The sequence below is a fragment of the Pleuronectes platessa genome, chromosome 6 (assembly GCF_947347685.1).
Source record: "Pleuronectes platessa chromosome 6, fPlePla1.1, whole genome shotgun sequence".
Lineage (NCBI taxonomy): Eukaryota > Metazoa > Chordata > Actinopteri > Pleuronectiformes > Pleuronectidae > Pleuronectes > Pleuronectes platessa.
The window spans coordinates 22,859,379-22,875,790 of NC_070631.1; the positions used below are offsets into that span (position 1 = coordinate 22,859,379).

Consider the following 16,412-nt stretch of genomic DNA (forward strand, 5'->3'; position numbering starts at 1 on the left):
CCATTGCTATGTTACAGACTAATTCACTTTAAATCTAAATAAAGTAAATAAAGTGAAGTCCCACATAATCCATATTATTGCTACACACAACATCGTACTCTCTTCATCTAACAGTTCCTATATCAGCTGAGTAAACTGGTTTGAAGGGAAAGGCAATGACACTGATTACACTGTGTGAGTGTACTTCGCTGAATAAGTGTTCAACAGTTCATGACAAAAACAGGAAGTACAGTATAAGTTTCATGAATTTTGTGAATGTGCCGGCTGAACTAGGTAAAAAAAGATACATATGTGGATTAAGAGAGTTTTATACCCGAAATATATAGAGACAGATCCACAGTATAGTCATGGATGACAACATGGTGGCTGCAGGGTGTGTTTACCAAGGAAAATGCATGACTGTGTCATACCTGAGTCACACCGAAGAAAAAACACTTTATATGTAAGAATGCAGTGTTGATCTAAATACATAATGGAAATAACTAATGCCCAGTTACATGACCATCATTACAGTTACAGTTTCAGAACAGGGTGTGTATGAAACACTGACACGACACAGATTGGCTGAGAAAAAAGGGAGGTGTTTTTCAATATTTTCATTGACGTCTTTGTGAGTAACCTTGAATATATGTGGAAAAAAAATCTGGCATGTTTCGGGGTTTAAGGTCTGATATTTTAATCAGGAGAGACTTATATGGTAATGCATGAGAATGAAAAATCATTTATTGTCATCATTTATTTTGAAATAGTCTGTGGTGCCAGAGCAGTCTCATGAGTCAGACGCTTCTGATCTGGAGGAGACTTTCCCTGGAGCCCAGACACTGGTGGTGATGATGAGGGATGAAGCATGGAGTTTGAACGTCGAGGATGACTCGGAATCCCGAATTGAGATGGTGCAGGGGTCGCTCAGATTCGCCCTGCTGAACTGACAGCGGAGAGAGAGAACATTTTAAACTCTGACAGCTTAAGGTTGATTGGCTCAAAGTGAGCGTGTCAGGATTTGGTTGGATAAAAAGAGGATGAGCTGGTGGAGCCCAGGAAGAGCGGGGAACTGTGCATGTGACTTAGGAGGTTATGAACAAGAAGACGGTCTATCTGACTGAACTTTCAGTTAGCTTCATTTATGAGTATGTCAGCCGGGCGCAGATCCAGTGAATATAGATGTAGTTTCATAAGGGGACTGTCGGGCCTTGGCGGAGGTATGAACTCTGCAGGCTGACATTCTAACCGTGAGATCGTTCTCAGAGAGATGAGAGATGAAGTGGGAGAGACAGCCGGCTGGGAGGGAGGGAGAGGGTCCTCATGTGAGGTCACACTGTTAGCAGTAGTGTCTGATGACTGATGTAGGGACAGTCCAGCTGTTTACACTCCATATAATGACACAGGCACACACAGTTATGGTACAAGGTTACAGTATGATTACACCACAGTCGTGACACAGAGTCACGGCTCTGTCAGCCACCAAGGATCAGCTGTCAGACAAAACCCACGACAGTTTTTGATTTAAAGTGCGGCAGTTTCAAGGAGAGCGGTGCAAGGTCACGTTTTCAGAAAGGGGTTCCCACCTCGTCTGAGGAGTAAGAACTTTTTTTTAAGACACAGGACAGACACAGGAAAGGTCTCCTCTCTTTGCTCAGCGGGAAGACGGTTGAATTTTGTTGATACAGAATAAAAACATTCAGTTTTCCAGGAAGTAGAACATGAACACGCCTGCAACGTCCCCCCCAGTTGGCCCCGCCGAGACGAGACTGTGCGTGTGGGCGGAGGAACAGATGAAGGGGGCGGTCTTCTGTGTGTGAGGTTGGCTGCTCGCTACGAGGAGTTTTCAGGGGGGAAGTGACAGGGGACGTCAGGCTCCGTCGGCCGTGAGAAGCAGACTCTCATCTGAACTAGTTCATCGTCAGTCAATTAGCTACATTATAGAAATGACAAGTGCTGAATGGCAAGTGTCACGTTTTAGTTCAGGAGAGATGATTTTTTCTCAGATGCTACATGACCAAACGAAATGCAAATTGACCTTCAAATAAATGAACGTGCAAAGACAAGACTTTGTGTGGAATTTAGTAAGAAGCAAACATTATTACACATAAGGAAATAGAGGTGGAACCAATATGCTTTTTAGAACATCATGGGAAGTCACAGTGACAACTTTCTGTTACAAAACATATGCTAACACAATGTGCACAATAAGTTAAAATATAGCGTCAAACTCTGTCCATACTATTGGGAATTTTCTGCAAATCCAAAGTGCAGATTTTTAAAGCCTCCAGCATATGGGAAACAACAAATCCCAGTTTACTTTACATCCCAGTTTACTTTACGCATGCCCGCTGTTTCTGTTTGTAATGAGCATGCACCAAAACCAGAGCCTTTTTAATCATTTTTGTATTATTGTCTGGATGGACATATTTTTTCAAACAAAGGTCATGCAGACAACTGGTAACCTAGTTTCTGTATATTTGATGGTTATTGTGGTTATTTTTACTATAGAGTGTGTAGTTCAAGGTTTTAGTTCAAGGTTTTACAGAATAACCCAATCTTTTTTTTGCAAAGATAATTTCCGCAGAAATAAAACTAATTTATTGAATTTGAAATGGTTGGTATTTTAGAGTGATAAACACACCAGTACACCCATTGCTCTGCTTGTTGTACATGGTCTCACTCAGGTTATGTCTGGGACTGACTCAGAAAAAAAGTGACATTTTGGGAAATGGCCACAATGGCTAAAGACATAAAGTCTGGCTATAAATCTAATTTTATGAATCCTGATGTGCTGCAGTGTTTCTGTCTCTATTATTACCAGACCCTTTATAGCTTAAACCATTTACTTATTTAAGTAATAGATGAAAGATTGGTTAGAGAATAGAGGAACAGGTGAAACACAAGATGACAGAGGGAAGTGGAGAAGATAACCGACAGGAGAGAAAGCATGTTCCCGAATATCGAACAATCCCTTTCCTCTTCTCCATCCTTCTCTTTTTCTCATCTTCTTAACATCCCTCTCCTCTGTCTCTCCCATTCTGCCTTTTCTACTCTGCCTCTTTCTCCACGACTCTACTGTACTTTCCACGTCTTCTCATTTCTGACCTTTTACCTCCTAATCTTTCGCACTTCTTAGTCCCCTTCACTTATGTCCTCTATCCCCTGGATTCCCTTTCCTGTCTGTCCTCCCATCCTCGCTTCTGACCCTCATGATCTTTTTTCCTCTCCTTTCTTCTTTTTCTTCCCCTCATCTTTCCTTCATCTCCTCCGCTTTATCCCCCTGTCATTCTCTGTTGTGGACCAAGCAGGCCAATTACAGCTGGGGGAAATTATGCATGAAAACTCATCCGTCGCTCTTTTAATAATTATCCACTCATGCAATTAATTGTCTTCCAGGAACTTTGTTTTGTGTTTCCTTTTTCTGCTTTCTCTCCCCAGGCCGCTTTTCCCTTTTTCATCTCATTGTGCTCAAGTCTTTTTTGACAAAGATTGAATTTACTGAAGTTAAGTCACACTTGGAGAAATTCAGTTCCAGACATGTTCAGCCTCTTCTTTCAGTGGATTTTTCGCCTAATTGTCACATCCAGATTTATTTTTTGAAAAAATTAAAGTCAGACTGACACGTAAACTGGCTTTTTCCCGTTGCTTTCTCTACATATCCGTGACTAAAATGAAGTGACTAGCTGATCCTGGGTGGGTTATTGTGCTTTAATGGCTGTCTATCCCTGTATTCCCCTCATGGTTCTGTCTAGTCTGCGTTTTACTTCTCATTTATTGCCTTTGTGGGACTCTATCCTCATTATGGTGTTTATTTTTAAGCCTAACTGTCTAGCCCCTTGTTAAAGATGCAGACACTGTACCTGAAGTGATGCACTGTTGGTGTCTGTCAACAGTACCTCTCCTTATTTGTGTCAGGCAGGTTCCTCATCTGACACATACATCCTGTTTACAGGGCTGTCACACACTGTCAGTGCAGTCTTGGTTTGTGATTCTTATGTCCACCGTCCATCTTTGTAATCAGTGCCATTGGTGAAGCATTACAGAATTACCCTCTGCTTTTAATTACATGGGATCTCAAGTGTTACAGATTGATGACATCAAGATAGATAAAGTTGTCACTTTAGGATTCAAGCATGGGCTACCGCTACCTTACCTATAGTGCACAGGTTCCAACATGGCCCTTAACGTTTCCCTATTTCACACTCTCACTAACATAGGCCTTTATATATATATATATATATATATATTTTTTTTTTTTTTTTTTTTTTTTTTTTACTGCTTTTATCCCTACATATGGATATACTGCTGCTTTCTCACAATGGCTAAGTTGGACATTATCCTACATTTAGCTAGCGTGGCGAAAGTTAAAATTTCAGATAACCTTTGGAGCAACTGACTTGGACATTACCAAACACAGTTTGATGTATTTTAGATAAGAAATAAAAATAGACTGCAACAATAATCTAGTGTATTTATAATTTATGAAAGATAATAATATAATGTCTGGAATGGAAACAGAATTCTGCTGTTGGTAGACGAGGTACGTCAGAGACACCATATAACAAGGAGAATGTAGCAGCACACTATGAAGATGCTTCCACAGTGGCTGTAAATAAAAACAATGCCAGATTTATTGTTGTTGTTCGTTTGCCAAAGAGACAGAAAAAGAAAGGCTGTTGCAGCATCCTATCAAAAGCTCAAATGCAAATAATAGTAGAATAAAAAACATTGACAGAAAGCAGAAGAAAGCTCAGCTCTGTGTCTGTGCTGCAGCCATCTAGGATCAGATTAAATAACCCCTGGAACTCCCCCGAATTTTTCAGCATATTTGAGAGTATTTGATACTTTTTATTCCTACGTTTATATAAGTTTTATTTTCGCTCCATTTCAAATTGTTAATTTCAGGAGCTTAATAACTAGGTCATTCTAGCAGAAGGTGTTCACTGGCAGGTAAAAATGAAGCCTCTTGTGATAAGTTGCGTCACAGAGGCAGCACGTCGTCTACAAACACCCTCGATCAACACCGGAGTTTATAATGACAAGGAATGAAGTGCTTAAACAAAAGATTAATACAAATTTTGAGTTTCTGACCTCTATGCTTCTACTTCATTATTCCCATGATATGATTACATAATGGGGAGAGATGAGCAAGTATGTGTAACCCCCCCTGCCGCAGTCTGCAGGTGGATGCTGGTGTGGTAAAAGAAGAGATGAAAAATCTTTGCAGCTCAAAGAGGCTACCAAATTGGGAGGTTTTGTGTTGTAGAGGCTTGTGGAGAGTGAGACATGTCACATGATTAGAGCAGAGCAGCTCAGTAGGACAGCCTGGACTAGCTCTCTCCCTATGCTCCAGCTTTTAGTTCCCTCAAACAACAAGACCCTTTGCCATCGGTCAATAAAACAACTTCACATGTTAAAGGTCACCACGGTTGACCTCAGAGTAAGGATTCATGTCAACATACTGATGTCCCTGAAACTAATTAATGTCACCACCACAGAACTCCATCGTTTTGGATGCTGATGTGACTCAGCCTATAGGAGTTTGCATAGTCACTTTTAAAAGATCTGCAAGCAAGTTCCAAATCCAATCCATAACCGTCCTTTATCCTGTTACTCCCTTTTTTTTGTAGCTTTTGCTGAGCTTCAGACCGACATCCATGAGCTGACCCAGGAGCTGGACGGGGCTGGGATCCCATTCCTTGACTATCGGACGTATGCGATGAGGGTCCTGTTCCCCGGGATCGAGGACCACCCCGTGCTCAAGGAGATGGAGGTACGGGTCAGTACACCACCAACTGAACTTGAAAAGGATACCAACTAAACATGAATAATCAATCGCAGTAGAACCCAATACTAGGCCACTAATGTCCGAAGTAGAGACGTGGTGGTTGCTTATAGCTGCGACGAGAAGTTAAATCCAGAGAAGTATTTCGGAGAAGTACTTTGAAATTTGGATTTAAAAGCATAAAAATGTCCTTCTGGCTTTACAGCCTAATACTTCGGTAGCCATTATCACATGACAGGTTTTATCAAAGACTGGCAACTCAGAAAAAAATTTGAGGCAAGAAGAACTCCACACATGGTTCACCTTAAAGCGATCGCATAGCCTACATATCACCTACTGTATCTTAATATATTCACCTTGTCTCAATGAATGCGGGGGACTTTTCGGGCACCTAAGTAGCCTCATTAGTCAATTCTCGTGGGACAGACGCACGTTCTGTTCTCATGATGTCTAGAAGTGGAGTTTTAAAGTAAGAATAACCAGAATTTGAAGATTAAAGAGATGTAAGAAAGGATTGTGAGTGTAGCAAACGATGAGGGCAAAGATAAGAAGAGGATTAGAACAGAGAGGGAGAGATAAGATCCACAGTTACTATAGGATTGTGACTCGTATTATAGATAGTTGTTAATTTATTAATTAAGCGAGTACATACGACTACCCTGCTGAATTGAGATGCAGCGGATTTAGAAAGACATCTTATACTGCCGAGGGAAGTGGAATTAATGGTACGTCAACAGAGACAACGCTCCTCCAAAGCTAAAGAGCCCGAGCCAAGTTTGTAATCAGCAGTATCATTAAGATGTAGAATCCTGTGCCGCTCCATTGACTTTGATTGGAGCGCTGACTTTTTGAAGTCGAGGAATAATTTGTTTGACCTTTTACAGCTTCATTTAATCGTTCTAATCCAGAGAGTGGATTTATATTCCTATGAAAAAATAGAAAGACAAAAAGTCCTCTGGGCTTTTATAGTTGCCATTTGTGAATTTAGTGATTTATCCTCTGCTATTTTTGGCGAGGGGGAACATAAGTGATTACTTACACAAAAGGATAATCCTAAAAAAAGTAAATTATGGTTTCCAGTGGACACTATAAAGCTATAACTTAACTTGAAAGACTACAGAGTAATTAGATAGTGTTCTCCAGCAGGAAGGTAGCAGAGGAGTAAATCTACTCAGACTCAAACGTTACGTCAATTTATTTGCTTTACTGCTTTAACAGACAAATATGAACCTTTGTGAAGTAATGTATTCTAGGTTCAGTATTTATTTAGACCATGACTCTTGTATTAAACTTATCAGATCTAAATCCTTTCAAACCCTATTTTAGATTTAATTAGGCTTTCAACATTTACAGTTATGTAAATAATTTAAACATTTAGAATCTGTTATTAGTTCTGCATTTATTTTTATTGTCTACAAAAAACAGATACAACCTAAACATCGTCAAGGAAAACTGAAATGCATCAATAAAGCGTGTATACATGCAAACTCAAAAGCTACAAACCAGCAAACACGGGGAAACTGAAAGACGCAGAAAATCCAGAGGTGTTAACAGACGAACTGACGATGAACAACAGGAAACACAGGATTTAAAAACATTAGCTCAGAAGACATGAATAAGCAAGGCTGGTAATAAATGTGGAGGAAACAAAAGACACAGAGGGAGAACAACTAGAGAGACACATGAAGGAAGTCTTCAAAATACAACTGGGAATGAAAAACTAACAAAGACATTTGCAAAAATGCAGACATACAAAATACAAGGAGAATTTCTGAAGATTGGATGAGAGTTGAAAAAAGTCCAGCTACTTACTTACACTTGCACAACTTCTAAAGATGTATTTATGGATGGTAATCACTGTGTAGATCTGCAGTACGTTTGAAGAGATTGAGTGTTGAGGCAGAAAAATGCAGGCGTGTCCATTGTCTCTTAGACAGTGTCATTGTCAGTTAATGTTTATATTTAAAGGTGATTGAGGGTTTAACTTCGAATTCAACTTCAACCTTATAAGCTTTGGCTTATCTAGGTTGTCTTCCTGTGAGCGACAACTCCAGTTGCATCACTCACATTTTTGTGACAGAAATTGAAACGTAGGCGGCCGGTGCTGAAGCAACTGTGTCTGAGGACCGCGATGGCTCTGAGCCATTCAAACCACCGGCAGTGTTACATTTTTGATTTATGCATGAATGTCAATATGTAGAGATGTCCAAAATGGTTGACTCTACATAAGCATAAGATGCAAGATGTTTTGAAACAGGAGGAGTCATTGTTGGCCATATTCAACCCATAAATGCAGATTGTTTTATCAATTTTGTAATTAAATGTGATTTTAAATTCCCCAATAGTGTATTTCATCAAAAAACACATTAGTATCTCAATGATATATAATCTAAATACTTAATTTAGGAAGGACTACAGAGAGGTGAAGCTGTCCAGGCAGAGTTAGGGAGAATTTCTGCGCAGGAGAGACAGGCAGCACAGAACCAGGAGACAGGAACAGCCTCTGAATTTAAAAGAATCTTTCTACTTCTGCCATGAAAAAGTCAGATTCTCCGGCTCCGCTCTCCTGTCTGTACATTTCCTCACTCAATTGTAGGCGGGCACAGATGTGAAGGGATCTTACGTGTTTGATGGTTAAGTCTAGACTTCCGTCTTTCTCCCTCTATATTTCCCACAGGGATTGCTGGCTTAATCCAATGGCCTGTGCAAACCAATGCTCCTAGTCTTATTGCTCTGTGTGACTGCTCTCTCCTCTAATCTGGACAGCCACGCTACACACCAGTTTTAGTCTCTCTTTCACACACACACACACACACACACACACACACACACACACACACAGGACATCACAAACGTACGCGGCTTTGTGGATAGCTGGATATGCCCTTCTTGAAATTCAGTAAAGACTCTGCTGTCTGCAGGACTGTACTGTATGTACATGCGTCTCTCATCTCATTGCTCCGACTCTCTTCTAACACACATTCACATCACACTGAGTTTTCCACCCTGGAGGCCCGAGAATCTCATTTAGCCCTTTAGAGCGAGGCCCAGACACTTTATATTGGCACATCGAATGAGAGAGAGAAAAGACGTTATAGTGGCACAAAAGGATGACAATAGAGAGCGAGAGAAAGAGGGGAGAATGAAATGGTGTGTCTGTGTGTGTGTGTGCGTGTGTGTGTGTGTGTGTGTGTGTGTGTGTGTGTGTGTGTGTGTGTGTGTGAGACAGAGCCCCACAATGACAAAGAGGAGGAGAAATTAAAATGGATGAAAGACCAGTGATGTGAAACAGTCAACAATAAATGTGAGGGGGGGGGATTAGAGCGCTGAGGAAGACGGAGACAGTGAGAGACAGCGAGGCGTCTTTGGGGGGTTTAGCGTGCTGTTGATGAGTAGTGACAGGTGCCAGCCACTGGAACAAGCAGGGTGCACCTCTGACACCAATGCTGACGAAAACCGTCCTGCCATGCTCCCCCCCTTGCTTCTTCCCAGACAGAAGAAGATCTCTGACATTGGGCTGATTGAACAGATACAAAGTCGAGAGTTTCCCACTGACAGCGGGGTGTTGACGTGTTGCTCAAAGATTCATTGTAGAGCTTTCACGTATCGGAAATAAAAGCTGATTCAGCAAAGTGGCAAGAAAACACTCAGAGGGACTGAGCCAATAAATAATAAGCATTTGCATAAATTATTGCATTGCAGAGGTCAAATAATAAGCAGAATGGAGAACACAATCTTTTTTTTACACATGGCAATGCCTTAGCAGAGATCGATGAATGCATGTGGTACTTTGTCTCTGTACCTCAGTAGCTATACAGCAATAACAATCAGGAATGTTGATATATAGAGAAGGTCTTTGTGGTTTCTGTTCTAACTTGTCTGTCTCTGTGTGTTTCTTCAGGTTCAGGCGAATGTTGAGAAGGCACTGACGCTGTTTGGCCAGCTGCTGACCAAGAAGCACTTCCTGTTGACTTTCATACGAACCCTGGAGGCACAAAGGTATCACAGTTCCTCTCCTTATTGATTTGATTTGATGAATTTATTTGTACAAACAAACAATGGGATTAAAATAACAAAAGTAAAAAAACAAACATGTAATGTGCAGGTGAGATCAAATAAACCCCTTGAGGCTTATGGTAGGAATCTCACCTAAGGAAACATGAACAGCTACAAAAATCATGCAATCCATCAAATTAGATTTTGTTCCCACACATCTAAATATGTCGTTATTAACATGTTTTCCCCAACTTTCAACAACGTGAATAAACAATGTCTGCCACTTTTCAAAAGAAATGCAAAAGCAAAATAAGAGCATTTAATATCAAAATATAGATCAGAGCAGATTCCCAGTTTTGGGAACAGGATCATGTAAATGCAAAAATGTCACTATAGTAGGTTTACAACTATTACAGCAAGGTTATATGTTTAAATCTATGGTGCGTTCATTGCAGTATATGTTACATGATGCTGTGTTTTTATGAGCAGTTTTGGATGTGACCCAACAAAAGCTGTCAGGAACGTTTGTGGAACAGTCTCATCGAGAGTGTCAATGTGTTTCCAGGTCATTCTCAATGCGAGACAGAGGCAACGTGGCTTCTCTGATCATGACGGCCCTGCAGGGGGAGATGGAGTACGCCACTGGAGTCCTGAAACAGCTGCTGTCCGACCTGATCGACAGAAACCTGGAGAGCAAAAACCATCCCAAACTGCTGCTCCGGAGGTGAGGAAGACGTGGAGAGACAGGGATAAACTGTAGACTGGATACTGGACATGTTCCAATTTTAATAAGATGTTTCACATCTCATCTCAATCCATTAACTTGAACCAGTTTAAAACTTTTGCTGTCAACAAAGACTAGGTATGAGGGCAAACAAGATTATTACAAATAAACCCACAAACCAAATCCTAGTGTACGTGCTACCATAGAAACTAGATATTGTTAAATGTTTATTCTGAATGAGTCTGATAGTGATTTGTATTGTTCCTTTTTAGCAACCTGCTGTAACAACTGGCCACAGCATAGATCCACTGCTCATTAAACTGTCCATTGACAAATCTATTTTTCTCATTATCATCCGTCACACGGCATCACATAAGGCTAATATAGAAAGAGAACTGCTGCAAGAGCCATAGAAGTTTTGGACTTCTTTAAAGATCTCTCACTCCACAAATGAGGCAGGGAAGTAAAGCTTCTGTCAGCTTCACTGATGTGGAAACAAAAAACATAACCAGGGGTTGTAGCACAGTCAGAATCACTGCAATATGGCAAATACATGTCGGATACATTCGGATTATATCCAGATCTGTTCATAGTTATTAGCATTGAACATATGCCTGATCGTTACTATACAGATCTCTGCATCATTCCACCTCCCTGATCTGGAGCTGCCCCAAAATTGAATGGGTTCTTCTGTGACCCATACAGCATCCTTTTAGCTGCATGGCAATCCATCCAGTAGCTTTGGTTCAATGCTGCTAACTAATAGACAAACAGATGGATGGATGGAATGACACTTTATTGATCCCGGTATTTATAAATAATTATTTACCATTTACCAGGGTCATATGATCAAAAGCAAAGGAAATCATGGCAACAACTTGGCGGCAAAAAGGCCTGAGGGCCAAGAAAAGCCTTCAAATGACTCCTGTCACATTCATGTCTGCACTGAGGCCTTGACCTCGCTTAATGGGGTCACAAGAGTCTTGTATTGATCTGTTTTAGTGGACCAGTTCTTTTATAGACATTTTTCTCAACCAAACTCCTTATTGTCCTTTTAATTAATACTTAATTACCTAGATCTATCTTACAAACGTCGTAAGACTTATTATTAATGTTTTTATGATTGTGTGACTCACTCATTTGTAGCTTTTCCTTTTAATGTTTTTTTTTCTTTATGTTCCTCCCTGCAATAGAACGGAGTCTGTGGCTGAGAAGATGCTGACCAACTGGTTTACATTTCTGCTGTATAAGTTCCTCAAGGTAAGAACAACAACAACCCGCTATAATCATTCAATCTTCATAATTCTAAATAAACAGTCATAATCTAAAGTGGATTAAGAACACATCGTGTAATATTTTAAATATATCTCCACTGCCTTCGTGTTAGGGAGCTTTTTATTGAATTCCCCTGGCTTATGTTCTTTCTGCGATTTATCTCAGTGTTGTTATTAAAAGGGTTTTCCTGTTTCCAGTGCATATTACCTTGCTTTACACATACAGAAGATAATCAAAGGCTTGCGGCAGCTTTCTTCTGCTCTCAGTTGTTACAATGTCTGTTTTCTTTTGTGCGCAGATTCTCTCACCTCTCATAATTTCAGTCTGGTACCTGACACATCCTCGTCATTGATATTCCTGTCGTTCTTACAGCTTCTCTCCTTCTGATGTCTCTTTCATCAGTGTCATTTCTGTTGTCATTATTACTGCCGTCTCTCTCTCTCTCTCTCTCTCTCTCTCTCTCTCTCTCTCTCTCTCTCTCTCTCTCTCTCTCTCTCTCTCTCTCTCGCTCTCTGCCTTAAGGTCATTTTCATTACTGGGGGGTGCGCTGTCGTCCCACGCCTCCTCTCCTTCCCTTCATCCTTGCCGTCTCCTGTCCCTTTTCCCTGTCACTCGCCGCTTATAGAAAGTCAGCTCATAGAAATGGTTTCTGACGTTTCTCTCTCTCGCAATAGTTTGTCGTCTCCTCTCCACATTATAATTACAAAACTTTGAGTTGTCCTCATATGGCGTTATAATCCTAATCCCATTATGAGAGCTAAACCATGATCATTTTAGGCCAATGTTCATTCAGTTAATGTTGAGTGTTGGGAGAAAATAACATTAATTTTGTGTCATTCTCTAGTTATGATGATTGTGTTGTTACACAAGTATGAATATAATACATTCACCAACGAATTTCCCAATAGTCTGTTAGTAACGTGCAAAGATTTCATTTTATCGGTGTTCACACTCTGCATGTGTATATTTAATGGCTCGAGGAAGTGCGGTTTTGAATTTGGTGCAATTTGTTGAGTTGAACCAAAACTGGCCGACCAGCTTATTTTGATCAAATCAATTCAAGTTAATTTTATGAAAAACTAAAATATCTATTATATCTTCACTGCAGATAAACCAGGTAGGATGTTTCTAAAAAACTCAGTCAAGCACATAAACAATAAAAAGTTACATTATATTGTAGAACTGTTTGAGGAGGACTCACTAATAACAAGGAATACATCTGAAGTAGTTTCAGAGCATCAACACAAGACAAGAGAACAGGCAGATTTAGAACGGGCCCTACATTAGTACAAGCAAACTATATATGATGCGTCTAAACTGTTACTTAAATCCCTTTTACTTTTAGGTTTATTTGGCTAGAAAATAAGGGAAACAGTGTCCCTGACTCATGCATTGCTGATTTGGTTTCCAGTGAGTGTTAGTGATGTAGGACTCTGAGACTATGTATCTCCCTGAACAGCAATTCCTCATTATATCCTCAAAATGTAAATATCAGCATACAATCAGGGAGCCCTAATGACGGCGGTGTGTGGAGGAAACGCAAATTTTTGTCGGAACTCGCGCAGCAGCCGAGCAGCAAAGGCGGAAAGACAAAGCAAGAGCACAACAGTGTGATGCATACTCACTCTGTCTCGTTAGTAGCTACCCACCTAATTGGCCCAGATGCTAACAAGGTTCCTTAGAGCATATGGCATTAAAATGAGGGAGGGAGGAGGAGAAGAAGGGGATAGAGATGGTGGGGAGAGGGAAGAAGAATAGAGGGAGTCTCGACAATTAGGAGGAAGCGAGGGAGGGAGGAAGTGTTGCAGGGAGGAAGTGAGGGGAAAGGATGTGGGAGGAAAAGAGTCAGAGACAGTTTAGTGTAGCAAATGTAAAAGGAGGAGCTAGAGTGGAGGAGGGGCAGCGTTCAAGTAACGACAGAAAGAGAGTGGTAGTAAAGTAGAAAAGATATTGGAAGGAGACAATCCTCTAACTGGAAATTATGTTTCTGGAATGGGCTGTTTGCTTGTTGTTTGGTGATGGTTGTTGTGGTTTTCTTTCTCTTTTTCTTAAAGTTTATTCATATTGAACATATCAGAAACAGATTTCTGGAATTATTGAGTTAATGTTGATAGTGAATAACTAAAATAATGTTGGGGGGGGGGGGGGGGCAAATGAAAAAAGGAATGACAAGTTGACAGTAAAGTACGAAAGGAATGCAGAGGCAATATTAGATATTTTATGAGACAGAAGCTTGTTCTGAGATCAAATGTAAGGAGAGATATATCACTTCCACTTTGGTATCGTCTAATTAAAATCTATTTTTGGTTTTAACAGATCATCACCTTGCTTGTCCTTGCATGCGGCATGATGACATCATAAATATGCTAATTCAAATTTTACATCGTCTAGCAACATTTAGTGAGCAATCAACTAGCTTTAGCTATTTTCCATTTGCAGTGGGTCAATGACAGTTCAGGCTTTGACCTCTTCATGTGTGAGGTGATATTTCCTTCTTAATCAGATTTTTTTGTTAAATATAACGTAAGAGCAACTTGTTAATTTTCCTGAAACCTTCTGTGGGTTTGTGTTTTTCCAACCTAAGAGGTTAGGAAATATTTCTTGTAAACAAAAACAATTTCTGCTAAATTCAGTATTTCTCACCCGGATGCATTATGCATATCCTTGTATTCTAATAAGGCAAAAAGAGAAAACATTAAACTCTATGGTGATGCCTTTTAAAGGTAGACATTAGGAGGAAAACAAAGTGATTAAACTCATCTGACATTAGTAAAGCATACAAATATATTTCCATCAGTCTTAAGTCTTCATTGTGCTGACAAGAATTGATTGACATGTATTTTCAAGCATACTCTTTTCTAAACTGTTCTCCTTTTACAAACATCCCAAAAGCACTTCTGTACAAACATGGTCAATCATCTGTATTCATATAGCACTTCTCTAGTCTTATTGATCCACTCAAAGCGCTTTAAGGTACAAATTGCATTCACCCATTCAGCCACACATTCATACAGCAATTATATATCCTCCCCTTTTTCTATTACACAATAGCCATCAGGGGCAATTTTGGGTTCAATATCTGGCCCGAGGACACTTTGGCAAGCAGACTCGTGGACTCAGGGATCAAATTACCAACGTTATGGTAGAGGATGATCTGCTCCACCTCCTGAGCCACAACCACCTCCACCTTAGTGGATAGAGTGACAAATTCAGCATCAGCAGGAATAACCAAATAGTTTTTGATCCAATATTTAACCATTCTGTCACTGGGATGGAGCTGTGGTAGCAAGGTCCCATTGACAGATAGAAGTCACGTTTCATTCTGTTTCATTATCAAATAATTTAAATCCAATTTACTGGACAGATGAGCACATAAGAACTACCTGAAATAACAGAAACCATCATTGAGAAAAAATCATTGTCCACTAATATGTAGGAGGTGAGTTTTATATAGTACAGCCAACCTCGAGCAACCAATCGAGACGCTTTGGCTTCTCTTTTGGGGAGCAGTCGTTTCGTCCATTTCTACATCTATGATAACATCACATACATCCTACATGTTTGCATCATATCAAAGGTAGAGGCAGGAAGAAAATACTGTGTGAGAGAATTTGAGAGAAAGAGAGAGGGAAGATTAAATAAAAAGTAAAGGGTGGAAGATTGGTATCACAGGGAGAGAGGGGGAAAAGCCAGAGAAAAAGGAGGAATGCGTGATACAAAGAAAAAGCTACTTGTTGAGTGCGCTTGAAGGTGAAACAGATACATTTGTACGGTTCCCTCTGCTCAACTGGCTCTGTCTCTCTCACACACACACACACACACACACAGCCTGAAGTATCTCCCTGAGCACGGCACAGTCGATCATTAAACTCTCGTCTGGATGAGTATTGGCTGTGATGTGTCCTCTCTCCCCTCTCTAAACTGCCGCTGCCTCGGTCGGGAGTGTTTTCCTTTAGGGCCGAGTGATGACTAATGACAGTATTGATTGGCAAGTGTCTTTGATAGAGGGAGAAGTGGGGAACATATTTATAACATCTGGGTCTAGTCACATAAGACTCACTCTGGGATGTAAACAAATGCGGGAGACCTGAAAAGGTTCTTTATATAACAGCTGCTTTCACTATTTAAGTCTGCAAGACGAAAGAGTGTTTTACGTAACACCACAGTGTCCTTCATGTTGCGAGACATAACTTTAAGGTCTGATATTTAGAATGTCCACTGCTGAATTAAAAAACTTGGTACAATCTTGCCTTATTGGCTGTAGATATTTAGTTCTGTCGTTACCTTTTTACTTCTTTTACATCTGCAACTCACAGGCCGGAGTCTGACAGTATGCGATATCTTACTCATTTTAATATCTGCTTTTAAAGATTTGATACATTGCACACCATGACTGTATTTTTTTGGACCAGAATTTTTGCACATTTAAAAATAAATGCGACCTCAAGCTGCGTCAATAGCAGTGCACCAACTCTGAAAGTGTCATCCATCATTAGAAATTTTGGAACAGGTTTGATTTGCTGCACTTTTGAAGGCATTTCTGAAAGTTGTTCTGGTTCGATTGCATCACAGAAATTAGTTTTTGGGTTTTTGATATGTGGTCTCGGTGCTGAGTGAATCAAACTGAGCCACTGACATACTGAAATAGAA

General features: G+C 40.2%; 1 protein-coding gene across 1 annotated transcript in view; it reads left to right on the top strand.

Annotated features, from left to right (window-relative positions):
• The window catches only part of LOC128442895 (plexin-A1), a 253,205-nt gene that overhangs the window by 219,134 nt on the left and 17,659 nt on the right, over positions 1–16,412 (top strand). Inside the window, exons 21-24 of the mRNA XM_053425513.1 lie at positions 5,613–5,761; positions 9,669–9,766; positions 10,329–10,487; positions 11,681–11,747. Coding sequence (XP_053281488.1) covers positions 5,613–5,761; positions 9,669–9,766; positions 10,329–10,487; positions 11,681–11,747 — 473 coding nt within the window. The remainder of the gene's footprint in view (positions 1–5,612; positions 5,762–9,668; positions 9,767–10,328; positions 10,488–11,680; positions 11,748–16,412) is intronic.